This window comes from Theropithecus gelada, chromosome 12, assembly GCF_003255815.1.
Source record: "Theropithecus gelada isolate Dixy chromosome 12, Tgel_1.0, whole genome shotgun sequence".
In the NCBI taxonomy this organism is placed as follows: domain Eukaryota; kingdom Metazoa; phylum Chordata; class Mammalia; order Primates; family Cercopithecidae; genus Theropithecus; species Theropithecus gelada.
The window spans coordinates 6,339,085-6,367,019 of NC_037680.1; the positions used below are offsets into that span (position 1 = coordinate 6,339,085).

The following is a 27,935-nucleotide window of genomic DNA, read 5'->3' on the forward strand; positions in this document are numbered from 1 at the left end:
TCACCATCAGCTTGCCCTTGTGTTTCTGTCATTGGAAAGGTTCCCAGGATTCACTTAACATCAGAGAAGGCAGAATCTGAACAATCTGAACTGGCTTCTACACGTGGAGTTACAAGTTCATGGGCCTCCTAGTTCCACCTCATTCCTGGCTCTCTGTGGGCATGATCTCTAGGAATGTGGGGAACGAGGGGACAGGGGACTAAGAGAGGAAAGTGGCAGAGGAGGGACCCAGGTGCTGAGCATTCTGGTTGTGCCTTTCCACCTGGATTTTGCCTCTTGCAGGTACTGCTGACTCTTGATACACTTTCTCCAAGTTTCGAACTGAGTTTCCCCTTTCCCATGTGATCACAGGGCTTGGCATGGCTACAAAAATCTCCTTTGGATGTGTTATATAACACCAGCTCTTGTAGCTAAAGTTCTTTTCTTCCTCAGCACTGACCTAGATAATTTATATTTGCACACAGCTGTGAGAGATTTTGCTTCTCACTATTTTGAGATTGAGGATGTGTGTGTGTATGTTGGGCGGGGGGAATAATTGTCTAATTGACCAAGCCAGAACTACCATAGCGAAATAATTGCCCACTTCATTTTCCCTCCCTTGTTTATTTTCCCTCTTAAAGGCTGGAGAATTTACCTCCAAAGTAGTAGCTATTTCCAGAATAAATCTGCACCCAAGTGCTGTCAGGAGCTGGGGGTGCTGCTTCATTATCCAGAGTGAGCGTGATGCGGTTCCTCCTGGCGTTGATGTTAACTGAGTGCCACAAGCCATCATTCAAGTTGCTGCCTGCAAGAGAAACAAGAGAGCAAGCCTAGAGATGATGGGTCCGGAAGGCCTGGAGAAAAGGGGCTTATTTCCCAGCCTGCTGCCATCCATGCCCTTCTCAGAGCAAACCCACTCTTCACTTGGCTGGATACAAGCCCTTGGAAGGTTCATAAAAAGCATTGTTCTTCCTCTTTGTACCACTTCATTCTCATCCCTTTCTTTTTGAAAAAAGATGGCTAAACTGCTTCTGATATGTTTTGTTTAAAAACAAAAGGGAAAAATACAAAATGTTGTACATACCACAACCAAAGTTATGTCACGTATTCTGATCTATTGTTGTATAAATGCAGAGGGAAAAAAACAGAAAAATAAAAGAACTCAAAATATTACCAGCAATTTTATCTGAGTGGTAGAGTTATGGGCAATTTTAGTTTTCTCATACTTTCCTACAAACAATTTTAGGAAAAAGTGAGCTATTTTTAAAGTAGATGAGGAAAGCTGGATTCCAGTGATGTACCAGGCAGAGGCAGCCTGCTGTTGGAGAGAGGTAACATACTAATCCAATTGCAGCGTTTTTCATTCTAAATTAGGTGACATTGTCTAAGTTACTCACCTTCATCAAGCTCTGATTTTATCATCTGTAAATATCATAATTCCTGCCCCTTATCACTGTCAAAGGGATCGAATGAAATGAGGCATCACTGGAAGAAAGGTGGGTGGTTTTGTAAAGTTCTTTTCTCTCCTATTCCATTGCTCCAGCTGTCTTTGGTGTACCCTGTGCTGCTGACCTACTTTACTGAGAAAACTGTATTGGGAACTAGTCATGAGGTTTCAACTATTTCCTTTAAAGAGTTTATCATCTATGAAAACTCTGTGTCCTGTTGGTGCAAAGTGCTTGCTGAAGAAAATAAAGGCATATTAACTGATTGGTTACAAAGACTTTCTGTGACAAGAGCACATAGCCACACAATTCTAAATTCTAAACAGTCATTTACTGTGCCCTGTTACATGTTGAGTTGTCTTTCTTCTCATTGTGTCAGTTTCCTCACTTGCAAAGAGGACAATGACTGTACTTAACAGGCCATTGTGGGGATAACACCAGTTAGTCCAGCAGGTAATGCAGAATAGTTCATTTCAATCATACGTTGGCAGTCATGTTAGCTTAAAAAATGAACAGAGAGACAAATACGAAATGGTCTTTGGCATTAGAGGGTATGGATATTAATATCACATGATCTCTACCCTAGGGTAGTCCATTGTTAAGAGGCAGAGAGATATGCAAGGAAGATTAAAATAACGTCTTTTGAGTTCAGGCTAGTGGGGTAGACAGAGAAGTAAGCAAACAACACCACCTTTTGCAATTCTGGGTGGAACAGCAACATATGAGCAGAGAAGAAAGAAAGTCTAACTAACTCCATGAGAGGATCCCAAGAATGTTTCACAGAAGTGGGTGACAGTTAAGGGGAGTTGTGGAAAATGAGCAAGAGTTTGTGATTCTGGGAGCAAGGGTTCCAGGAGACACAGAGCCTGTATAAAGAAACAAAGGTCTGGACTGAGAAGCAGGAGATGCCAATATGAAGGGAGCTGGAAAGAGGATCCAATCTCCCAGGGGTCTCACATGCCAGGCTCAGGAGGACTTTAAACAATATCCTTTGACAAATGATTCTGAAGAGCACTTTTCCCAAACCAATTCCATCAGCATCTCTGGGCATGGGCCCTAAGCATCTACATTTTTTAAAAAGCTCCTTGGGTGGTTCTAATGTGCAGCCAAAGATGAAAATTACAGCTTTAGCACATAGGAGTCCATGAGGGTTCTCTAGGATGGTAATATCAGGGTTGGAGATGTTTATTCAAAGAATCAGCTAGCACAAGAGCCAATGGTAGCAGCTGGGAGGGGTCAAGGCTGGAGGCAGAACTCACAGGTCCTATTGCTTGCAGAGTCCCCGGAGGCAGAATGAGAGGATCTCACCTAAAGTAGCAGCAGTGAAAATGCAAAGCAAGTGATGGATTTAGAGCTATTTCTGCAGGTAAAACAGACCTGCCTTGGTAGAGCCTACTGGAGCAGCCCCAAAGCAGCCAGCTGGGAAGAAAACACTGAGGATCACCACAGAGGTGTGGCAGCCCCTCAGAGTGGCAAGTGAAGAGCTGGTGCCCCTGAGCTCCCAGATGGCTGGTGCCCTTGAGCTCCCAGGCTGCCCTGGGAGAAGCACAGCACCAGGCTTGGAGCCCAGCTGTATTTGCACCTGGGCAGCTGTGACCCATCTGCTTAGAGCATCCCAGATATAGGACACCCGATGTGTTTTCAGCCAGATCTCTCAAAGTTAGTCTCCACTGCAACCCTGAACATCTGCTTGGGGTGAAGAAGAGAACCCAGAGGCTTCTCAGCCTGGTGGCCCCACTTCCTCCCAAAGGCAGTTGTCCTCAGACAAGACCAGGGTTTGGGTCCTGAACACAGGGATTCTGCTAACGAGACAGAGAATCTGTCAGTTGTTTCTTGGTGATGAACATTTGACTTCTTTCAGGGGTATTTGGGGAAGACAGTCAATTGTAAGTCCTTTTTAAACATGTTCATTTGCATACTCATTTGAATACATCTGCATAACATATGGGACTGTACCTGCAGGTAGACTCTAGACTGGAAGGGCGTTAGTAACTAGTTCAGAATAAAAGTTCTAAATACTCCCTAAAGGCCAAGCACCCTGCTAGGCATCAGGGCTACAGTAGAGAAGAATGTATTTATAGAGGCCACAGTAAGTGTCCCCTCCAATTAGTTATCTATCATCTATTCATGTTACAGATGGCACTGGCCTGAGAGGAGAGGTCTGCTCAATGGGTGTCTGTCTGTAGGATCATCTGTTCTGATTGTGGGTCTTCTCCTCTCCCCACATCGCCATCCATTTCTCTCTTTCAAGTTTTTACATAATGAGGGTTTGCTTGGTTGGTTGTTTTCTTCTTCTTCTTCTTTTTTTTTTTTTTTTTTTGGTCTGTCTTTTCTTTGATTTGGCCTTTTTCTACATGGTTCCCAGTCCCTGCAGGGGGAGCCTGGGTGAAAAGTTTAGCTCTGCAGAGGAAAATTATTAGAACAATAGTTCTCGATGCAGGTATTGCCTGGGGAGCTTTTGAAAATACAGAACCTGGGGTTCACTCCAGGTTAATTAAGTCAGATTTCTGGGGATTATCCCAGGACTTGGAATTATGTTGTGCAGCCAGGGTCGGGAGCCACGTCATTGGAGGTGTCAGAAGAGAAAGGAAAGAAGCTGGGAAATTGGAACTAGCCCAGGAGAGCTGCTCGGGCACGGGTTCCAAGATAAGTGAAGTGGTACATCCCCAGCTAAAAATCTCCACTTTCAACTGGTCCTCGTTTTCACTTCATTCTGTTAATAGATCCAAAATAATATCCCTAGAGGCTCTCTGAGGTTTTGATATTAAGAATACTCTCTTAAAGGTAAAAGTGGAAGTGCTATTAATTATTCAACAATTAGGGAGAAATCACCTTATCCGACTGCTTTTTTCCCAAACCTCCTTGATATAAATAGCTTTGAAAGAATAGACATGTCCAATGAGGAGAATAGGAAAGCAACACCTTTTAGGCCAAGAATGTCTTGATGGGGGGAAAAGAAATGCTCTTAGGGGAGAAGAGCAGGATATTGAGGGCCAATATGGGGCACTAAGCACCCCCATGATTTAGGAACTGAGGCCTAAAAGATGGGATTTGGGTTCCAGAAACAGATGAGGGCAAACATACAATTTCTGAACTTTAAAGACAGGTCGGGTATTATTTGCCATCTCCCAGACTAATAAAGGATAAAAACTGATTATACTCAATCTCAATGAGAATAGAGGGAAACAGTCCATTTTATATGTTGTTTTCAGCCACCTAAATTTGCACATTCTTTCTGGGAGGCAATACACCAGTAAGCATCAAAAATCCCAAGAATGTCATACCTCATTTCCTGTGAATTTTATTCTGAAGAATTATTTCTAAAATAGTAACAGAGCTGTAGCCAAGATTTATGGTGAAGATAGTTCATGACACCATTATTTACAATAGCAAAAATTCACTGCTACCCCTATTTCCAATAGTAGCAGGCTAGGTAAAGCAAACATGGTTTATTCCTAATATGGTATATAACGTAGTCAATAAACATCACAATGTCCAAGAATGCTACTGATATCTTGATAAGAGAGAAGTTCTTAATAAATAGTACATGCTGCATGATTCCCATTTTGTTAAAAACTAACACCAAGAAAAACACTGCAATAATGTAGACTGACAGAATCACAGATTATTTTTGTTTTTTTTTTCTTTTATGTTATACTGGAATTTTCAATGTTTTTTAATGTACATTTTTTATAATCTTAAAAAACCTGACAAACTGTTTAAACTGAAATAAAAGACAGAAAACTTTTTTGTCCTCTTCACTTTTGTTCTCATGGCTTCTCTTAGGCTCTGGAATTCAGCCTAGGGCATCAGTATAAAGGGTTTCTTATAGAGAGAGAGAGTTAAATAGGCTGCCCTGTGCTTTCCTAGGAATCAAATAAAGACTTGGAAGATTTTCTCCATAGAGAAAAAAAGAATGACAGTTTTCATCCTTGCTACTGAACTTGCAAATGAACCTTTGAAATACCCCAATTGTAAAAATAGCTAATAATACATCACACTACCAGTAACAAATGCCTACAATGTGCCAGGCACTTTAAATAATATAATTCCTAATTCTTACAATAGTCCTGGAGGTCAAGTTGATTGCCCTCATGTAATAGTTATAACAGAGAAAAGTGGAGAGGCTGTCCAGGGCCCCATGGCTGCTCAGAGGCAGAGCCAGCGTTCAAAGGGAAGTGTGGGTACTGGGGCTGAGCTCCTTTTGCTCATCATGCTGGCAACTCCAGCCAGCCCTGCCCTGCTCCTGCCATCTCTTTGATGACCAAAAAGCTCTGCAAAGTTTTATGTTCTGCTACTGAATTCTACTTTGCTTTTATTTTTATTTTATTTTTTTGGTAACAGATTTATTGAGGTAAAATTCACATACCATATATGTCATCTAAAGTGTGAAACCCAGTGGTTTTTAATAGATTCAGTTATACAATCACTACAATCAATTTTTAAAACATGTCATCATCCCCTAAATATACTCTGTAACCTTGATATACTGTCCCCCAATCCCCTTATCCCTGCACCTCCAGCCCTGGTCAACCACCACTAATCTACCTTTGGGACTCTATGGATTTGCCTATTCTGGGCACTTGATATAAATAAAATTATACATTATGCTCTATTTTCTGACTGGTATTTTTTCCTTAGCATTATGTTTCTAAGATTCATCCATGTAGCACAAATCAGTATTTTTTTTTTTTTTTTTTTTTGAGACAGAGTCTCACTCTGCTGCCCAGACTGGAGTATAGTGGCTGATCTCGGCTCACTGCAACTTCAGCCTCCCAGGTTCAAGCGATTCTCCTGGCTCAGCCTCCTGAGTAGCTGGGATTACAGGCACCTAACACCATGCCCGGGTAATTTTTTTGTATTTTTAGTAGAGACGGGGTTTCATCATGTTGGCCAGGCTGGTCTTGAACTCCTGACCTCAAGTGATCCACCTGCCTCAGCCTCCCAAAGTGCTAGAATTACAGGCGTGAGTAGGTGTCTTGTGGTATGCCTGTTGTGTTGGATGTGCAGCAGCACTCCTGCTCACTAGATGGTAATAACAATCCCCCATCACCATCACAACCCTCCATCATCACACCACAACCTTCCATTACCAACATCACCACCCTCCATCACCAACACCACAACCCCTCTTCACCAATACCACAACCCTCTACCACCAACACTACAACCCTCCATCATCAACACCACAACCCCTCTTCACCAACACCACAACCCTCCATCACTAACACCACAAGCCCCCATCACCAACACCACAACCCTCCATCACCAACACCACAACCCCCATCACCACCCAACCCTCCTTCACCAACATCACAACTCTCCATCACCAACACTACAACCCTCCATCATCAACACCACAACCCTCCATCATCAACACCACAACCCTCTATCACCACCACAACCCTCCATCACCAACACCACAACCCTCATCACCACCACAACACCTCATCACCAACATCAATCTCCCATCAACAATACCACAACCTCCATCACCAACACCACAACCCTCCACCACCAACACCACAACATTCCATCACCAATACCACAACACTCCATCACCAATACCAAAACCTTCCATCATCAATGCCACAACCTTCCATTACCAACATCACAATCCCATTACCAACACCACAAATCCCCATCACCAACAGCACATTTTTTCACCATTTAGGGGACAGGTGGGCTAAAAGGTGAGTTTGGTGGGAATGGAAATCTTCCCTTGGCTCAGAGCCGTTGAGTTAAAAAAATATTTTTGAGGTTGCAGAGCCTTGACATACTCTTCTACTCTGGCTCTCAATTGTACCTCTCTCTCTCTGTCTCTCTAACCCCACCAATTCCTCCATAAAATTTCTAACAGATCTTTGCATTTCAATGGTCACCATATTTTAACATCTTTTTTATGTTTCGAAGACAAAATGAAAAGCAAGATCACAATTAATGTTGCAAGGTGTCAATGAACCTTTGTAACCAAGTGACTGTTCAGGGCCTGTAAGTGTCAGCCGTGACTACCCTAGGCCATTACAGCCACACACAAGAGCAAAAAGGTAGCCCAGGCCAAATCATAGTCCCCAAAGACTGTTTCTAACCCTGGAGATAACTTGTTACAGATTTCCTTGATAGCTTTATTCACCTGCTATTCCTTGCTCAAGTGCCTGCCACTTACAATTTCCAGAAATTTAGAGAGATTTCTTAATTTCTCTAAACCTATTACATCATCTGTAAAACAGAAACAAATTGATTGGCTTGACTTGAAAGTTTCTAGGCTTTATCATCCCCAGAAAACTCGATTCAACAGTCTTTCTATGTCCTCTCACACATGCTGTTATTTAACAATTCGAAGGTAGCTGTCAACTTTTGCTGACTATCTCACAGTCAACTTTTGTGAGAATAAAGTGGGCAATATATGAATAATTGAATAAGGAAGTCTAAAAATGTCAGTTACATAGTAGAAGAGTATATTACCGTTACTAGTACCATTATGCTACAATTTAGAGTCTGAGTTATGTTTTCCTGGCACACTGTTTATCCATCAATTATCAAATTCTCTTAACTTTTTCCTACATATGGTAGATTGAATTCACATATGCCTTCAAATTCCCTCTCCTACTTTTGTTCTACTCCTTATCCCTGAAGCTGGGAATTTCTTTAATGATGCCCTTCTTTTCCCAGTCCTCTGTCTCTTTCTGATAGAGGACACCTTGCTAGATCCAACTATCTAAACTGCAAGGTTATCATCGACCTCACAGCAAATACTCCGCCACTGGGTCATGGAGCTCAGAGAATGAAAATCACACTGGACAGTCTATTGTTTCTGTAACCAAGTCTCCCTCTGTCCTTTCAGGCTATTTTTCAAAATCCTTACAAGAATTCTCTACTCCAGCTAGATCATGTGTTCATTATGCTCTAAGTAAACATAGTTAGTGAACTGGGGCTTCCACACCCAGCCTCTGCTCCACCTATATGCTATCCTTACGATTTCCTCCTTTCAAAATCCATCCCCCAATCTTCCAAGGCCAAGTTTTTGTGTCAGCAAATTCTTTCCTAAACTGTACAGACAGAGAACATATGTTTTATTACTTTCTATCACAGCCACCTACCACAGTGCAGGGCATATAAAATGTGCTGAATGACTGATTGATTGAATACATGAATAAGTTAATAAATCCGGAAATGAATGAAGCAGGCTTTCCTTGACTAGACTAGTGCGTGGTGAATTCTCTTTCTAAATTCCTGTAGCATCTGCAGTCGGATCTATTTATTTAGTTCATAATATTTACCACCTTGTGGTATTAATTAACAATCCGTCCATGTAAGTTTCCACTTCCCAGTGGGATGACAGGTACCTGGGGGTCAGAGTCTGAGTCATGTTTTGGGACCCCCCTACCAGCTCCAGTATCAGCAGAGCAGCATTCTGCCCTCTCCAAATGCTAATTGATGGATTGAGCATCAGACCAACTGAATCTCCACTGCCAAGTGTCAGCAGCAGGCCCTCTCGTGAGCATTGGCCATAAATCACGGTTAAACCTTTCCTAGTCATTAATGCCTGGCTCATATTTCAAGGTAACCTGGATCCTGAAAACCCTTGATTGGTGCATAAAGGGAAAACATCTTGTTTTGCCATCCGTTAGGGTCTGTTAGGAAGTCACAATACATTTGTGGTTGATGGTGAAGGTGTGGTTTCCTTAGCAGACTTGAATGCTGAGATCAAACATCCACATGCTAAACATTAAGCTAAACTCAATAGAGTTATTTCCTTATTCTCTCCAAGATACAGCACAAACTCTGGGGTCCCTGACCAAAACGCTGCTTCATCTTTTGCCCTCTGGGCCCCAGGCATCTAAGCTTCTATAGTCTTACACCTCCAGTTCTTGTTCTATTTCTCATCTCTTATTAGAGCATCCGATCCTTCCCTCCTTATTTGGGCAAATTCTATTTATTCTTCAGAACCAAGCTGTGACATCTCCACCTCTAGAAAGCCTTCCCTTTCTCCCCTGTCCTGTTGTCTCTTCCCTGTGCTTCCCCGTGCATTATTAATTAATGCCTCTTTACTGTCTCTTCCAACCATGCCTATGAGCTCCTGGTGGGCAGTGCCCCGCTCCCAGGTTCAACCACAGTACTCAGTGCAGAGTAGATACTCCAAAAGTTTCCTAAAGCCAATGGGAGGAACCTAAGTTATATGAGAGAATTGTCAAAGTAAAAATTATAAAAGACAAAGGGAAGTGATAGCAGGTTTGACAAGATTAATCTGCTATGATAAAAAAAAAAAAATCTAGCTCCTGCAATTCCCTTTTGAGAGATAGAGAAAAAACAGTGAGTTAAGAAATACAGTGTTTCCATTGTCATTAATCAAAACTTAAAAAGCTGAAGATGCCCAAGAAATCACTACTTTGGTAAACATTTCCAACCTTTGCTTGGTATCTTAAAGTTCAGGCAATTGCATTGCTCAGTTTTCCATAACATGAAATGCTTCATCATGTTATTATCTTCTGAAACTCGAACTCTGTGCTCAACCAGACAGCTTGTTGTGACAATCATAGCCATGTGGCTATCCATGTTTTTGCCCTTGCTAATGGGATTTTCTCATTAACATTATCTTAGCTCAAATACTGAGGCATTAATGACAACTTAATTGAAGCAGAGGATGAAGCTTGCGGCCTCGTCATGTTTACTTGATGTGCAGGTGGTGGCTAGCTACAAATGGCTTATATGAGAAAGGACAATATTTGGGGAGCAGCTCTGTTAATTGCAGGGCTATGGCCTATAACCACCCAGCTGCCAACATTCCACACAGTACTTCCATCCTGCACGATGCAACTCTCCAGGCCGTCTCCCTACCCCTGGGAGCTCCCTTGCCCTTTATCTAATTAGTACTCCCCTGAGTATAGCTCTTTCCTGGGTTTGACACATTATGCAGAATATAATTGTTGTAACAGGAATGTTTGTTAAAAATCACTACCAACTCTTCTTTCCTTGTTAAAATTCTATCTTTCGGAAATGTTTTAGAGGTCAACTCCACTAGTTTATTCATGCATGTAGCAAATAGTTATGGAAGACGTGTGGTAAGCAAGGTGTTGGACCAAGGCTTGGGCAAATAATGTACTTGTTTCCATGGTTGCTTACATTCTAGTGATGAGAAGTCACATTGGACAACAATTAAATAGACACATTAATATACATTGCATGAGGTGAATCGTGTCCCTGCAAAATGCATATGTTAAAGTCCCAACACCTAGTACCTGAAAACACAATTGTATTTGGAGACAGGATCTTTAAAAAGGTAATGATGGTAAAATAAGTTTCCATATGTTTGGTGTCCTTATGAGCAGAAGGTATTTGAATACAGACATGTACAGAGAAAAGACCATGTGAAGACAGAGAAAAGATAACCATCTGCCAGCAAACAGAGAGGCCCTCAGAAGAAATCAATCTTGCCAACATCTGGATCCTGGATTTGTAGCCTCCAAAACTGTGAGAAAATATATTTCTGTTGTTTAAGACATTTAGTCCGTGATATTTTCTTATAGCAGTCTGAGCAGATGAATACATACATATAAATACTTAGGGCAAACGTTACAAAGAAAAAAAAAAAAAACAAAGAAACAAGGAACCTGGCCTGCTTTGAAAAGGTTTCTTGAGAAAATATCAATTGAGATTAAATTCTGAAAGCTAACAGGGTCGTGTTGACCATAGCTACAGGATGACACATTTTATTTAATGTAAATGTAGTCAGTGCTCAATAATCATCAAATAAACATTCATTATGGCTGTTGATCCGAGAATGTCATCATATTTTGAGCTAGAGAAAGAATAAGCAAGTCACAGAAGTCTACTGGCTATAAAAAATTAACTGATAGAAAGGATGGCTTAAATGTTTTTTATGGTTTTTTTTTGGTGTTTGTTTTGTTTGTTTTGTTTTGTTTTGTTTGGAACGCCTTCTCTCTAACTAGTACTGTTCAAGGAATTATCAAAAGAGTGAAATATTATAAGGTGGTTGAGGAAATATGATAAACACTATTGCTTGCTCCTAGGAATTAAATGGAATGAGCTGAGATGGCATTTTCAATAAGCCATTTGACTTGACTATAGACACTACCTCATGGTATTTTCTTGATTTCTGGCTCTTTGCTGGCCATGTTGCCTTTTGTCCAAAGATTTTGTCTGTCCCAGGTGATCAGCTTTCACCTTTTGCTTTTTCAGTTAATAACGAGCAAGTGGTGCCAGCTGCCAGGGTCAGATCTCTTAGTTTGTATTTTGCCCCCTGCCCTTCTGGATTTAATTTGATTGTGCCAAAACCATGTCTTTAAAATGTAGACTCACTCCTTAATCCTGAAAATCCCAGTCTGAGTTTGATGCCTCTGGTGACATCAAGGCAGTACACTGCGCATCTGGGAAGCTCTGGGGAGAAGATGCTTTAATGGAATCCGAAGTGGGCTCTCTGCCTGCCTCACTGCTGCTTGCTTTGCCTTCTGAAGAGATGTTCACACACACCAACCGTTAGCTGTAAGAAAGCCAGTTCCATAGCCAAAGACCCTTGCTGTGTCTCTGCCTGGATTTCTCTCTGCAGGAAATTGCTTCAGTACCTACAACTAATATTGCTCCTCTACTAACATAGTTTGAAGGCCTAATATATTTTGTTAACCCTCCTACCAACATAGGCAAACACACACACACACACACACACACACACAGAGTAGTCTACCGTGATTTAAGGAAGGTTGCCAAAAAAACCCCTATTCGGGTTTGGATATTTGTCTTCTAATTCTCAACAGGTTGTGAAGAGTCATAGCACAACCTTTTTAAGACCAGGCAAGCAACTCATCCACAAAATCCATGGTATCAAAAAGAGGCTACGTTTACTTTTCTGACTCCATAAAGTGCACCAGAGTTTTGGGAGTTGGGAAGCATGACCTCTGGCAAGGGGCTTGGCCCTAGGTACTCCCAATCAATCAGGACCACTTATGCCTGTTTCAAAAGAAGAGCCTTGGGTTGATGATTTCTTCGAAGACAATAAAGGGTGGGGTTGACCTACTGTTTTCTTTCAAGAAATCATGATTAGTGCTGGAGGGAGCATCTGTGATTCTAGACTGATCCTCTCCTTCAGCAAATGAGGACAGTGAGGCTAACAGAGCAAGACTTACTCATGTCCTACATCTGATTAGAGCACAAGTAGGCTGGAGCACAGCCACTAAAGACTGAGTTCAAGCTCTTTGCCCAGAATGTCTGACATTTTGAGAAGCACTACAAAAAACGAAAACAAACAAACCAACAAAAACGTAAGCTAAAACTCCATGCCCGTTTCTTTCGATTTTCCTTGCCTTGTATTTTCCCATCAGAAAAATTAAAATAACATTGAAATGTCAAATCCCTTTCAAATAATTAGAGTGGTGCCAGTTTTCTCTTAAGATTGCTTACCATTTCACATGACATTCAAAACATTCTGCCCTATTCCTCCTAAGAAAACAAACCAGGTGGTCTCCTTCACCTTTATAAAATGTCCTATTTTCTTAGTAATTCAGGTTGTTTTGAAAAATACTAAACTCCATTCTAAGCACCTCCATAAAAGCCTTTAAAACGGCAGCCACATCCTTCATTAAAAAATAGAGTGTGACATCTATTGCTCAATGAAAGGGTGTGGAGTTTGAGAGAGCCTCATGACCACATGACCACGTGAGAAGTCCCCATGGCACCTGGTACCTTATGAAAAGTAAAAAAGGACCGGGAGCTTAAAATATATAAATTAGGTTATGCAGGTAGTTGCTCATTCATTGGAGAATTGCCTAAATGGATTTTGTGGTAAGGTTCACAGTCCAGCAAGACTGCTAGAAGGTGTTCTCTGCTCCAGTGAAGCTCATGACTTTCCACATGGATCAGATCTTTCAGTTCGAATTCTGAGAGATCTAATCTTGATTGATGGGGCACAGGGGAAATTAGAATGGGAGAGCCTGCACAAAGCAGGACAATGTCCTTAGAAGTAGATAGGCCCTTACTGAGGTAGACCTCATGTCACTTGGCAGCCTTCATCCTTCAATGATAATGCTTTTAAGGAATCAGTACTGAGCACCAAAAAAAAAGTCTGAAGAAAGTATGACCTATTTTTGCAATGAATGTTGGTGTGTGTGTGTGTTGATACGTGAATATATATATGGGATATATATATGGAGATATATATATGGGATATATATATNCATATGGGATATATATATGGAGATATACATATGGGATATATATATGGAGATATATATATGGGATATATATATGGATATACACACACACACACACACACACAATTTGCTTTTTTGTTTTTTTGATGGAGTCTCACTCTGTCACCTAGGCTGGAGTGCAGTGGCCAATGAATATTTGTGTATGTGTGTTGATATACGGATATATACAAAATTTACTTTTTTGTTTGTTTTTTAGATGGACTCTCACTCTGTCACCTAGGCTGGAGTGCAGTAGCAGGATCTTGGCTCATTGCAATCTCCACCTCCCAAGTTCAAGCGATTCTCTGGCCTCAACCTCTCAAGTAGCAACTAGCTGGGATTACAGGCATGTGCCACCATGCTCAACTAACTTTTGTATTTTTAGTACAGACGGGTTTCACCATGTTGGTGAGGCTGGTCTCCTGACCTCAAGCAATCCACCTGCCTCAGCCTCCCATATTATTTACTTAATAATATTATACAGTTAATTTTAGCTAAAATACACAGACTTTTATAAAGACAACAGACTTTCAATCTAGTGTGAATCCCAAGTAATACAAGAATAAGACCACCAAGTAAATTGTTTTTGAAGACACAGCTTTAGACCTAAATAGCCACTTTCCTTAAGAGCCTTTTGTAGATTATCTATAGATGTAAAGCAGAGTTTCTTTACAATTTGAGTTATTTAAGCAACGGACAGTATGAACAATGAATATGGAGAGCAGCAGGATACTGTGTAAAGACCATGAACTTGGGAATTCTAAGGAAAAAGCTGAGGTTGAACATCACTTTGGCTACTTTAACTTAAATTCATATTCTCAGTTTCTTTCTATGTGTGTTGGTATACTAACCGCCTTATAAAGTTTTATGAGTTTTTCTACAGTTTTGTATGATGAGCCCCTAGCACAATGCCTAACTGGCAGAAGATCTTCAATGGCTGCTGGTTCTACTTTCACATCCCTTACAGTGAAATGAGGTCTTCTAACTTTCCTCATACCCACATATATCAGGCTTGCAAAACAAGGAGATGACAAAATAGAAAATAAAGAAAAATACAAGAAAGGGATTCCACTGCTGTCCTTCATCTTCCTGAAACTTCATCTCTACAATAACTAAATTCAGATGTCTTCTATTTTGAGGATGCATTTGCTTTGCAAGTCTATCCTTGATCTTCAATGCAAAAATCCCTAAATCAGAACTACTTCCTTCCTAAAAAGCCGAGCACACTGTACAAAGCTCTGGGAACAGGGTAGAAGGTGTGAGGCATCATTGGACTGCCATTTCCAAAGGAATTACCTTCTCTTTTACATCAAGGATGTTAGAACTAGTCTCAAATAAACCTTTGATTATCTGCATTCTCTGACCCATTTGGGACATACCAAGTGTCAAGTATAGCCCCGTCGACTCTCAAAAATTATTGGAATGATTGTCATTATTTTTTCATCATTCATAGGAGATTTTCATCTCTTATAAAGCGAATATAAGCTCAAGTACTTTGAAAACAAGTTTCCTCATAAATGTAAGGGAAGAGAAAACTGTTTTTGTTTGATTATTTGTTTGTTCTTCCTCCTCTCAGATGGGAAAATAGAAGAATACACAAAACCTTGATCCATTTCTAAAAACCATTAAGTTCAAATTTTCTAAAAACAGAGAAATTCTCTTTAGGAGAGAAGAGTTTTTGAGAACTCTGGCTGCATATTTTAAAAACTTCTTTTTGCTTATATCAGTTTCTGAGAGGTGGGTCTGAAATAACTGATGATTTGTTCCCTTTCTGCAGTTGGGTAAGGTGGCAGCTCTTACAAGACTCTCTTTCGGTCATAAATGCATTTTAATGACTGACATGTGCTTAATAATACAGACAGCACCTGGATTTTTAAGACCAATGTGCTGCCAGGACCTTCCTTGTATTAAAATTTCATTTTTGACCTGAGGCCTACAAGTCTCTGTATTCAAAAACATCTCACCGATTCAAGAGAAACAGCTCAGTACCAGCTCACATTTTTCTTTTTCAAATAAGGAGGATTGAGGTTTAACTTTTATAATTCAGAACATGAAAAATATTGTAATTCTAAGTGATTAACTCACCTCCATTACTAGAAATCTAATAAATTTTATAAAAATCCTCTGACTGCACAAATTCATTCTTAACTTTTATGACTCTGTAGCATGAGGCCCCTTCTAGCTATATCTCTTGAGTCAGCACAGAAAGAAGAAAAATGTGTTAAGTAGCTACTCAACCCTTTGTGCAGTATTTGAGATATACTACCTCATTTAATTGCCAGCACCAACCTATAAAGTATAATTTTTTTTAATCTCTTGTAATAGGCAATCTCTAAGATGATCCTGGATAATCTGTGTCTGTTAATATCCAAGCCCTTGTGTCATCCCCTCCATTTGGACATAAGCTGGGCATATTTACTTGCTTCTAAGGAATAGAATATGACAGAAGTGAGGAGATGCCATTTTCTATATTAGATTATAAAAAGACTGCAGCTTCTGTCTTGGGTGGTTTTTCTCACTCACCCTTGGCAGCCTTCTGGAGAGCCTCATGAGGAAAAGTTGGTAAAAGAAACCAAAATATTTCACCCCAAAATATACGTCTTTGACATATTTTGAGAGGGCTGTTCCGAAAGAAGCAGCCCTGCAAAGCTGTCTTTCATGGGGTACTTGCATCTGTAGAGAAAACCTGCATTGATACAACAAGGCTTTCTGTGAGGTTCTCCCTTGTTTGGATTGAGGACTGAGAGTCTAAACATTTAAGAGTCTGGAAGAAACATTTGTCATTTATTCTCTCTAAGGGCTGATACCTGTATGGCTTCACCTACATTTTAAGACCACCTTGGTAAACAGAACCTCCTCGGTAAACAGAACCTCCTCTTCTCTCCCCTCAATTACCTGTCATGCCATCATAACCTGATTTACTATCTCACCTGTGTTTTGTTGCTGTTTTTGTTGTTGTTTTGTGTTTTTGAGATGGGATCTCATTTTGTCACCCAAGCTGGAGTGCAGTGGTACGATCATGCCTCACTGCAGCCTTGGCCTCCCTGGGCTCCGCTGATCCTCCTACCTCAGCCTGCCAAGTAGCTGGTACTACAGGCAGGCACCCACATGCCCGGCTAATTTTCAGTTTTTTGTAGAGATGGGGTTTTGCCATGTTACTCAGGCTGGTTTTGAACTTCTGGGCTCAAGAGATCTGGACTCCTTGGCCTCTTGAAGTGGTAGGATTACAGGCGTGAGCCACCGTGTCTGACCCATAACATAATTTTGGCCATGCTCTAAACCCCAGTTCTTTCTGTAATCTCAAGGTGGTATAAAGGCATCAACCATCTGCCATTTCTTTGGGCTTTTATATTTTGTATGTCTTTGTGACTCCTGTACACACGTGTGCATGTAATAAAATGTGTATGCATTTTTTTCCTGTTAAGTTGTCCATTATAATTTTCTTATATAGATTCAAGTTATTTTTAAATAACTTGAGGGGAAAAATATAAACTTCCCTACATGTGGAAGTGGATTTTCTGAAGCCTGCCTGAGCACATGAGTGAGTTTGGAAGCAGATCTTCCTCCACTGAACCTTGCCATGGCTGCAGTCCCCATTGGCAATTCAACTATGACCTTATGGGAGACTCTGAGCCAGTCACCCAGCCAAGTTGTCCCTGGATTTCTGATCCACAGAAACTAAGACACAATAAATAATGTTTTCAACCATTAAATATTGCTGTCACTTGATATGCAGCTATAGATAACTAATACACTTCAGTTTACATATGAGACAAAGTTTATCCAGGGCCACAGGAAAGGAAGGAGAAAATGAATTAATACTTTTAAACTTGACTGCCTGACTTCCAGACTCAGGCCTTTCTGCTATGCTCAGGGGTTCAGTGGGCCATTTTGTTCGCCTATGGACATTTGAATGTCTCCCACGGTCTGACATGACCATAACTATGAGAAAAGAAAAATAGCTCAGAGCAGTCTGAAATATGCGAATGATGCAAAGTATATTGGGCCCAGAGAGACATGAGTATGAAACTTCAGTCACACACCCTTCCCCTGAGCTCAAGGCACCCATGCTCCAGGCAATTGTTTAAAGTTATTTTTTTCCTGACTACCTGCCTCACCCATTATCTTCTTGCTCCTGGAATCTGTGATACAAAGAACAATGCACAGGAAATCCTTAGCCGGTATGATTTTAATGTACATTTCTGATAAACAATACAGAAACTACCTCTTTTTCGTCTTTAAAAATCTGCTTCTAACTGTAGCTAATCAGAGCATACATTCAGGGCAACTTGAATCTATATTCCCAGGTTGCAATACTCAAGCTTGGCCCAAATAAACTATCTATTTATATTAATATTGCCTTGGCTTCTTCCTTTTAGGTCGACAACTATTAAGTCATATCCTTTACAATTTAACTCAATTTTTGCTAAACTACTTGGATAAAAAATCCATGCAGTCCAGTTGAGAGAAAGGCATCTAAATTAAATTGTAGTATAATCCATGATGGATGTTGACCTGCGGTGAAAAGCAGAGGGAGATTTTTATTCAGACTGTTTATTCAGGGAGACTTCTGAAAGAACTTCACCCTTCTGAAAGAACTTCATCTATCAGCAGCTGCAGCCCAATCCCTGCTCAATCCTTGGCATGTGAGATTTGACCTCAATGAGTATTTGTCACCTTAGTAAATGCACCGCTGCTTGAAGGACATCAGATATTGGTAACATAACAGAGAATGAGGGAAAGACTTCCACTGTTCCATGTTGAAGAAACAGCAGCTGGAGGAGCCAGGGTATCCAAAAATACAATTTGTTCCTAGACCTGCTGCATATTGCTAGACAGTAAGATCTGTAGTACATGACAGTGAAACAGTGCTTCCCAAACTTTGGCCATTTGAGGACCATTTAAAAGTGTTCCCATTCCCTGGTGCCATATGTACTTGCATTTACTTAATATATTTAAGGAAATAAAGGGTATTCAGTTAGGAAAAGAAGAAGTCAAATAGTCCCTGTTTGCAGATGACATGATTGTATATTTAGAAACCCCATCATCTCAGCCCCAAATCTCCTTAAGCTGATAAGCAACTTCAGCAAAGTCTCAGGATACAAAATCAATGTGCAAAAATCACAAGCATTCTTATATACCAGTAACAGAAAAACAGAGAGCCAAATCATGAATAAACTTCCATTCACAATTGCTTCAAAGAGAATAAAATACCTAGGAATCCAACTTACAAGGGATGTAAAGGACCTCTTCAGGGAGAACTACAAACCACTGCTCAGTGAAATAAAAGAGGACACAAACAAATGGAAGAACATACCATACTCATGGATAGGAAGAATCAATATTGTGAAAATGGCCATATTGCCCAAGGTAATTTATAGATTCAATGCCATTCCCATCAAGCTACCAATGACTTTCTTCACAGAATTGGAAAAAACTGCTTTAAAGTTCATATGGAACCAAAAGAGAGCCTGCATTGCCAAGACAATCCTAAGTCAAAAGAACAAAGCTGGAGGCATCACGTTACCTGACTTCAAACTATAGTACAAGGCTACAGTAACCAAAACAGTATGGCACTCATACCAAAGCAGAGATATAGACCAATGGAACAGAACAGAGTCCTCAGAAGTAATACCACACATCTACAGCCATCTGATTTTTGACAAACCTGACAAAAACAAGAAATGGGGAAAGGATTCCCTATTTAATAAATGGTGCTGGGAAAATTGGCTAGCCATAAGTAGAAAGCTGGAACTGGATCCTTTCCTTACTCCTTATATGAAAATTAACTCAACATGGATTAGAGACTTAAATGTTAGACCTAAAACCATAAAAACCCTAGAAGAAAACCTAGGTAATATCATTCAGGACATAGGCATGGGCAAGGACTTCATGTCTAAAACACCAAAACCAATGGCAACAAAAGCCAAACTTGACAAATGGGATTTAAATTAAACTAAAGAGCTTCTGCACAGCAAAAGAAACTACCATCAGAGTGAACAGGCAATGTACAGAATGGGAGAAAATGTTTGCAATCTACTCATATCCAGAACCTACAAAGAACTCAAACAACTTTATGGAAAAAAAACAACCCCATCAAAAAGTGGGCAACGGATATGAACAGACATTTCTCAAAAGAAGACATTTATACAGCCAACAGACACAAGAAAAAATGCTCATCATCACTTGCCATCAGAGAAATGCAAGTCAAAATCACAATGAGATACCATCTCACACCAGTTAGAATGGCAATCATTAAAAAGTCAGGAAACAACAGGTGCTGGAGAGGATGTGGAGAAATAGGAATACTTTTACACTGTTGGTGGGACTGTAAACTAGTTCAACCATTTTAGAAAACAGTGTGGCAATTCCTCAAGGATGTAGAACTAGAAATACTATTTGACCCAGCCATCCCATTACTGGGGATATACGCAAAGGATTATAAATCATGCTGCTATAAAGACACATGCACATGTATGTTTATTGTGGCACTATTCACAAGAGCAAAGACTTGGAATCAACCCAAATGTCCATCAGTGACAGACTGGATTAAGAATATGTGGCACATATACACCATGGAATACTAGGCAGCCATAAAAAAGGATGAGTTCATGTCCTTTGTAGGGACATGGATGCAGCTGGAAACCATCATTCTCAGCAAACTATCACAAGAACAGAAAACCAAACACCGCATGTTCTCACTGATAGGTGGGGATTGAACAATGAGATCACTTGGACTCTGGAAGGGGAACATCACACACTGGGGCCTATTACGGGGAGGGGGGAGGGGGGAGGGGGAGGGGTGGCATTGGGAGTTATACCTGATGTAAATGACGAGTTGATGGGTGCTGACGAATTGATGGGTGCAGCACACCAACATGCACAAGTATACATATGTAACAAACCTGCACGTTGTGCACATGTACCCTAGAGCTTATAGTATAATTTAAAAAAATAAATAAATAAAAATAAAAAATAAAAATAAAATATATATGTAGACACGTATATATTTTAAATGATGTTTTAGATTTACTGATTTTTACATGAACTATAATTTAGGGGCTATCCAAACTTCCATGCTACTGTGGTTTAAGAGGAGAATATAGACTTAGAAGTCAGACAAATTCAGGATAAAATCCCAGCTCCATCACGTAGGAACATGAGATTTGCAAGTGATTGCCATGACTTCTGATTTCCTCACTTATTAAGTGAAAAATAGTAACTTCCTTCAGTGAACGTGGTGAAGATTCTGTATGATACATGCCATGTTTGTAGAGAACCTAGCATAGAGTCCTAGAAATGGTCTAGATTGTGCTAAATACTCCCAGGTAAGAATTCTTATTCCCATCTTTCCAATGAGACTGCTAAGCGACTAAGAAATTTAAGCACTTAACCAAAGTTGACATAGCTAATTCTAAATTCACTTTTTTGTTTTGTTTCCTACTAAGAGAAAAAACAAAACAAAACAAAACAAACAAACAAACAAAAATGCTGGCCAGGCTCGGTGGCTCAGGCCTGTAATCCCAGCACTGTGGGAGCCCGACGTGAGCAGATCATGAGGTCAAGAGATCGAGATCATCCTGGCCAACATGGTGAAACCCCATCTCTACTAAAAATAAAAAAAATTGGCTGGGTGTGGTGGTGTGGAGGCTCCACTCTGGAGGCTAAGGCAGGAGAATCACTTGAATCCAGGAGGCGGAGGTTGCAGTGAGCTGAGATTGAGCCACTGCACTCCATGCATTTTAAAGATGGCAAGACTCCATCTTAAAAAAAAAAAAAAATGCTGCCTCTTCAGACTTGGAGTAAATTTGTGAATACTGGGCTAACCCACATCCCTGAGATTTGGATTCTGTATGTTTTTGTCAGGACCTCAACCTTTGTCAACTTGGATAAATAAGAAACTGACCCAGAGTGTCAGCAGACAGTACCTGTGAGGATTTCAGCTACACGTTCTGTCATTTTCTGAATCACGAGTCTCAGGATTCCACTCTCCAGGCTCAGCAGCAGGGTCCCCGAGCCTTCAGACAGCTCTGTGGACAGAAGCAGACCATCCTTGTTCCATGTTCGAAACTGGAAACTCACTGACAGCCCATCAATTTGGGGGGTGCCGGGCAGCAGCAAATAGCTGCCGCTGGAGTTGACAAATGTGATGGGCACAATCTGTGGTTCGGAGCAGGAAAAAGTGACATTGCCCTGGAAAACAATAAAAGTCAAACATATAAAAGCCATTTTTTATTCTGCAATCTGACAGCTGATATAAATGACCACCTGGGAGCGGACCTTAATTTCAGGATCATTTCACATTCAGCAGCAACATCTTAAAGAAGAAAAAAATGTCGGCTTTGTTCAGACACACTCACAAGATTATTTTCCATTAATGTGTTAAGGATCACAATGCTATCTGCAAAGAGGGCCATCCGAGAGTCCCAGAAGGAAGGCGGATGGAAGCATCCACACATTCTAAGGGTTGTAAAAATAATTACATTTACTCATTATATAAATACCTATGGCAAGTCAACTATGTGCCAAGCTCAGAATGTGGACACCAGCTCCCACGGGAGCCTGGCAGGAGAAATAACTGGACAAGCGAAGGTTATGCGAGGGAAAGCAAAACAAAGGAAGGAATTAGGAAAGGGGTGAAGTACTTTGACTAGACTTTTCAGCCAAGGGCACTGTTTGTGCAAAGGCTTGAAGAAATTAGCAAAACAGCATCCCTAAGGAATTCCCGGGAACCTACCATTTCTAAGTAGTTAGTGGGACAGGAAGGTCCAAGTAGCCTAAAGGAGGTAAGTCTGGAAAGGTTAGTAGAGGCAGAGCTGGAAAGTCCTCTGCTGCTTCCTGAATAGTTTTCGTTCAAACTCAGAAACAGTGCAGTGACATGGGCCAAATATTTAACTTAGTAAAAGTATTTTCAATAACATAGATGAGGAGTGGATGAGAAGACTGGTCTCGGGGAATATTAAGTGTGTATTGAACCCAAAAGAAGAGTAAGAAGATTATTCTTTGCATAGCAAAAAAAGGTAAAGATGCCACAAGAGGAACGCCCTAACCTGAATGGCTACCTGAATTTAACTTTCCACCGCGGTGGCCAGGTGGCAGAGTTAGATACGTAGTGTGGTTCTCAGTCCTGGAGCAGGGGTAATGGTTCAATTCCAAAATCCTCTACCCAGAAAAACATCTGTAGGTCCCAACCATGTTTATTTATGATAGTCTCGTATTCTTGAAAATGAGTAACAGTCCCCAAACAAACTTCTACCAGTAGCACATTTCTAATGATTCATCCATCAATCACAGTGCTATGAGCATATTATTGCATGAATCATTTGTTGTAGTTGTTTAGATGTTTTCTTCCCTTTAGGCTAGATCCTCACAAGTTAATTAATGTGTCAAAGGGTAAGGCCCTTGATATCCATCAAGCAATCACCCACAGTATATATCACTCCACTGTGCCAGGCAATAGGATAGTCACTTTCATACATATCTTGTGAATTCTGCACAACAATGCCATAATGGATTATTTTCTTCATTTAAAGGATGCACAAACCAGACTTAGAATAAATAACTTAGCAAAAGTCACGTGCCTAGTTAGCAGGGAACATGGAAGACAAACCCTTGTTTGTCTGACTTGGAGGCTTTTGCTTTTAGCCACCATCTCTGATACCTCCATCCTCTGCACTGAGTGCCACCATTAAAAAAAATCCACCAACTTGCTCTTGGTATCTCACAGTTGTTTTAATTTGCATTTTTGGATCTCTGGTAAATTCACTTTCAAGAATAAAAACATCACCAATGATGGCCAACTCATCGTGGCAGGGCTGTCTTTTGGAAGAAGCCAAATCACACATGCTCTGCAGAGAAGCTAGGAAGTAGTAATAACTTTTATTTACCTTTTTCTTTCCTAAGGTCAGTATCATTTTTGTAAAAACAAATCTGCCAGAGCATAGCTGCATTCAAAGTCTGAGGTTGTGTAGAGTGGGAATGTTCACAAAGATGAAGAAGGCAAAGGCATAGGAGGTTGCGAAAGTATCCCCTTCCCCCGAGTTATCTAACACCCAGTTTAGCTTCCCCCAAACCCTCTTCTGAGTGTTCTCTGGATCAAAGCCATGGAAGGCGGCTTCAGGACAGTGGGGTGCTAGAGGACCTGAGATTCTTTCCTTATTTGATCAATTTGCTCACATTTGAGCAGAGGTCTGGCTCTCTTTCTTCAGTCTCCCTTCATTTCATTGTTTAATTGGCCCAACTTCTTGCGCACAATTCAGGGTTGCTCAGAATCTAAGGAGTTCCTGGATTGGTCCACCAGAGCAAGGGCTTTAAATAAACACCTTCAGAGATTGTCACTGTTAAGATAAGGTTGTGAGTGGGGATGCACACCTAGCTCAACAGAGAGCAGGAAAACTTTGAAATGCACTGGGATATGCTTTCTGTCCTTGGACAGTTTCCTCACTCATCTTAGGCTAGCTTCTCTCTCCCTTCCCCCGATTCCCTTCACACTTTCCTCTATCATTTTTGCCCCTATGCAGCCACTCCAGCTGTCTAAAACTTCTTTGTCTTTAGCGCGTGCCTCTACTATATTCTCCAAGGGCAAATCCAAAGGCAAGTAGAAGAGAAAAGATGTGGGTGGATGGGAAATTCCTTCTACACAGAATCTGACCCAGCTCTCTGGGCGCACGTGAATGTTTGCTGTTCAGCTTCCTGTCACACAGCTGCTGTGTGACACTTTTCCGACAGTGCTGTCTCAGCTGTGCTTACTGCTGGCAGAAATGACGTACGGTATTGAGGGCCATTGGTGCCACCTCCATTCACCAAAGTGAGGCGAAAAAAGAAAAACGAGCTGCGTGTAAAAATGCTACTTTTGAAATCAACATGGACTGACCATTTTCAATAGTGCCATTTGTGTCTCCAGAATCTGTCTCAAGACGGCATTTGAGGAAGTTCCCACTGGCCATTTAGAAAAGCCATGAGAGAAGACATTACTTTAGAATTGTGTCAAAGGAAACATGGCAAATGGTCAGTGGCCTATATTCTACCCTATATACCTTTTAATCCCTTTCTTCAAATATCATTCCTCCTAATCCCAAGAAGGGCGCTTCATTCCCCAAAACCCCTTTGTCCCTCTGTATGTTTAATTCCATTTAAGGTTTCAACATTCATTCAAGATTTTTCAAATATTATAAAATTGTGCTAAGCACAAGTTAGTTGTACACATAAATGTGACCTGATCCTTTGCATGCTATAGTAATTCAATTCACTTTATATACTTACTCTAATTTACTGTAATTGGTACAAAGTATGTCTGGCAGGGAAGGGTGCATTGATCAAACCTTGAAGGTAAAACCACTGGCTTTGACTTCATAAGTGAGACTGAAAGGAGGTCAGTGAGCTACCATGGGTCCTTTTTCCCTCCCTATATTTTATAAGAACTATAGGGTCTTTCATTGTCCAAAAAGGAAGTCACTCTTTAAGGAAGGAATGAAATTCTTGCTGTCTGAGTGCTTTTCCTTACCACACTCCTCAAGCTCCAGTTGAACCGTGGACTCCTCTGTCTGACTGTGACTGCCATTCAAGATGATAATGAGACCTCCCCAGGGCAGCAATTGCCACAAGTCACTGGTTCCTCCAAGTGTGGGTCTCCTGTTGTTCCTAAGATGGTAATTCTTAGTGCCCTATAGTTTCACTCTCATATGTGCCCCTTCTCCAACAATCAAGGTGTTCAGAAGTGCTGGGCCAAAGATGGAGTAGATGTTTGCCCCTGGGGTTCCCCAAACTATGTCTTTTTTTTTTCTGACAAAAGACTCTTTCCTTGAGCTAACTCTAGTCAGGCTCCTCTGAGTCCTCCTTTGGACTAGGTGTGACGTTGGGCTCTGTCCATGGCCCAATTTTTTCCAGTTTTAGCAAGAATTCTGCAGAGTCAGAATACAAAACCTCCCACCTTGGTCTGACCTCCTTGGATATATTATCACACTTGCCTGCCTTCAACAAAGCTCCTGTTGGGCTAGTTTAGAAAGAAGTACCCCACCTCTAAGTAATTTTCCATTCCCTGACCCCCACCCTACTCCGTGGCTATAAATCCCCACTTTTCTTTATTGTGCTCAGTCTTTGCTCCCACTATAAAACCCCATTTAGTAGCCCCCCTTATCATCTTTAACAATTGTAATGAATATTTTTTTCCAACACTTCTCTACAGACCCACTACAGTCTTTTCTTGGTCAGCTCTGCGGTGCCATGCGGTGCCCGGATTAAACATTATTTCTGGGTGTGTCCCTGTGTGTTTCTGGATGAGAGTAGTATTAAAATTGGTGGACTTGGCAAAGTACAGTGCGCTCCCCACTGTGGATGTGTATCATCTACTCCGCTGAGGGCACAGAGCAAAATGCAAAGGAAGGAGGAATTTGTACCTTTTTGTTTCCTTCCTCCCTGCTTGATCGAGAAATTTCATCTCGTCTTCTCCAGCCCTTCGGCTGGGATTTACACCTTCTGGTACTCAGGCCTTCAAACACAGACCAGCACTGACTTTCCTAGGTCTGTAAATCATTGGTCTTCCCAGACTCTGTAGTGCAGTGAGCCAATTTTTCATCATAAATCTCAATCTCTCTTTCAAATCTATTTCTCTTTCATATTTGCATTCCACATATATAGAGATCCTGGCCCTACTTTTCTGGAGAACCCTGATTCATACCAATAGCCATGTAGGAGAGTGAGGAAAGATAACAGATCCATGAGAAATTTGCAGGTACAACTGATAGAAGGTGCTGACTGGGGAAGGGGCTGGAGGGGCAAGCATGGTTCCCATTCTTCCCTGACAGCACAATGGATTTCAAACAGGAAAGCACAGATGGCTGCTGACTACTGATAGACCATCACCTCCCTTGGATTGTGTCCCCGGTCATCGGCACTACCCTCACTAGAGTGAGGAGATACACTAACAGCAAAGCTGTCCTCTAGACACACGCTGTGCCTTCCTCCCTCCATCAGGCATGACCTCTTCATTCCTCTGCACCCTCCACCCCCACTTTTGCCCTGCAGGGCCCAGTAAGCCTTCTGGACTTGCCCATGCCCAGTCCTTTCCTGACATCCATCTCACAGTGGCTGCCTTCTCCACGGGCTTCCGGTGGTGTGTGCTACCTGTGGAAATCTATTGTATTTCTTATACTGCCTTGTAATAATTAGCTACTTTTTGATAACTGCCCATGCCTTACGTAATAGGTTTACAATTTGGTATAGAGCATCTTGCTCTGAATTCTAAAGGAAGTAAGAGTGTTAAATTTAGGCAGAACTAGATTCCTGTTACAAATATTTACTGAAAAAACCATGCCTTTCTCTGGTCCTTATTGTTTCCTTTATAATCTGGGGAATAATAGTAGAGGGATGATTTAAGACCACATGAGACCACGTGCAACATGTCTAGCATTGCTCCTGGCTTATTATTTTTCTCTCTTCCCAGGTCTGACACTTTTCTTGGTGGCCAGAGGTGAGTCACTTCTAGAGGCTTAGGTTTCTTTTTTGTAACCTGAGGCAATTGAACTGGAGGGCCCTAATATTCCTACTTGTTCCCCTAACTTTGCGTATCTGAGGCTGAAGACCCACATCTTTACCATCTGTCTTGTCTTTGGAGAGGATTTAGGGATGATCTGAACCATTCTGCTGTTGGCATGAGAAGTGTAACCAAGTATTTACATTTTAGAAGACTTTTTCTTTGAATGATTCAGGCTCTAAAGAGGGAAACTTAGGCCTCTTCCCTAGTAATTCCTGTCTCAATGCAGGAAAGAGGAAAAGAATCACCATACATGATAATTATATTAAAATAAAAAGGAAGTGAGCAAAAGATGATATAGTTTTACATGTTAAAGAAATAAGAAGGCAAGCGTGGTAGCTCACATCTATAATTCCAGCACTTTGAACGGCTGAGGTGGGAGGATCACTTCAATCCAGGAATTTGAGACCAGCCTGGGCAACATGATGAGACCCAATCTCTATTTAAAAAATAAGTAAGAAGCCTGATATTTTAAATCACACTTACGAGAGTATAATAACCAATTGACTGATTATGTTTTCCCCCCCTCCCCCTCCCCAGAAACTGGAGCCTAAAATATTTTACAAAGAGAAAGCTAGATTAATGCTGAGCTGTATGAGGAACTAAAATGGTTGCGACTTTCTAGCAGAAGGCAAAATGGGAGAAATTATATGTGACCACTTAGACAGGTGCCAGTTCAGGGGCTATGCAATGAAAACCAGAAGGAAACCATGAGAGAGAACGAAGTTCCTGAGCAGCGCCTTCCTTGAAGACGTATTCAGGTCATTCTGACACCAA

The 27,935-nt window shown here is 41.0% G+C and overlaps 1 protein-coding gene across 1 annotated transcript in view; it reads right to left on the reverse strand.

Moving 5' to 3' along the window:
* CNTNAP5 (contactin associated protein like 5) overlaps nt 1–27,935 on the reverse strand; it is a 683,524-nt gene that overhangs the window by 392,324 nt on the left and 263,265 nt on the right. Inside the window, exons 7-8 of the mRNA XM_025405058.1 lie at nt 21,556–21,820; nt 635–784 (exon numbers count right to left, since the gene is read on the reverse strand). Of these exons, the coding sequence (XP_025260843.1) occupies nt 635–784; nt 21,556–21,820 (415 nt within the window). The remainder of the gene's footprint in view (nt 1–634; nt 785–21,555; nt 21,821–27,935) is intronic.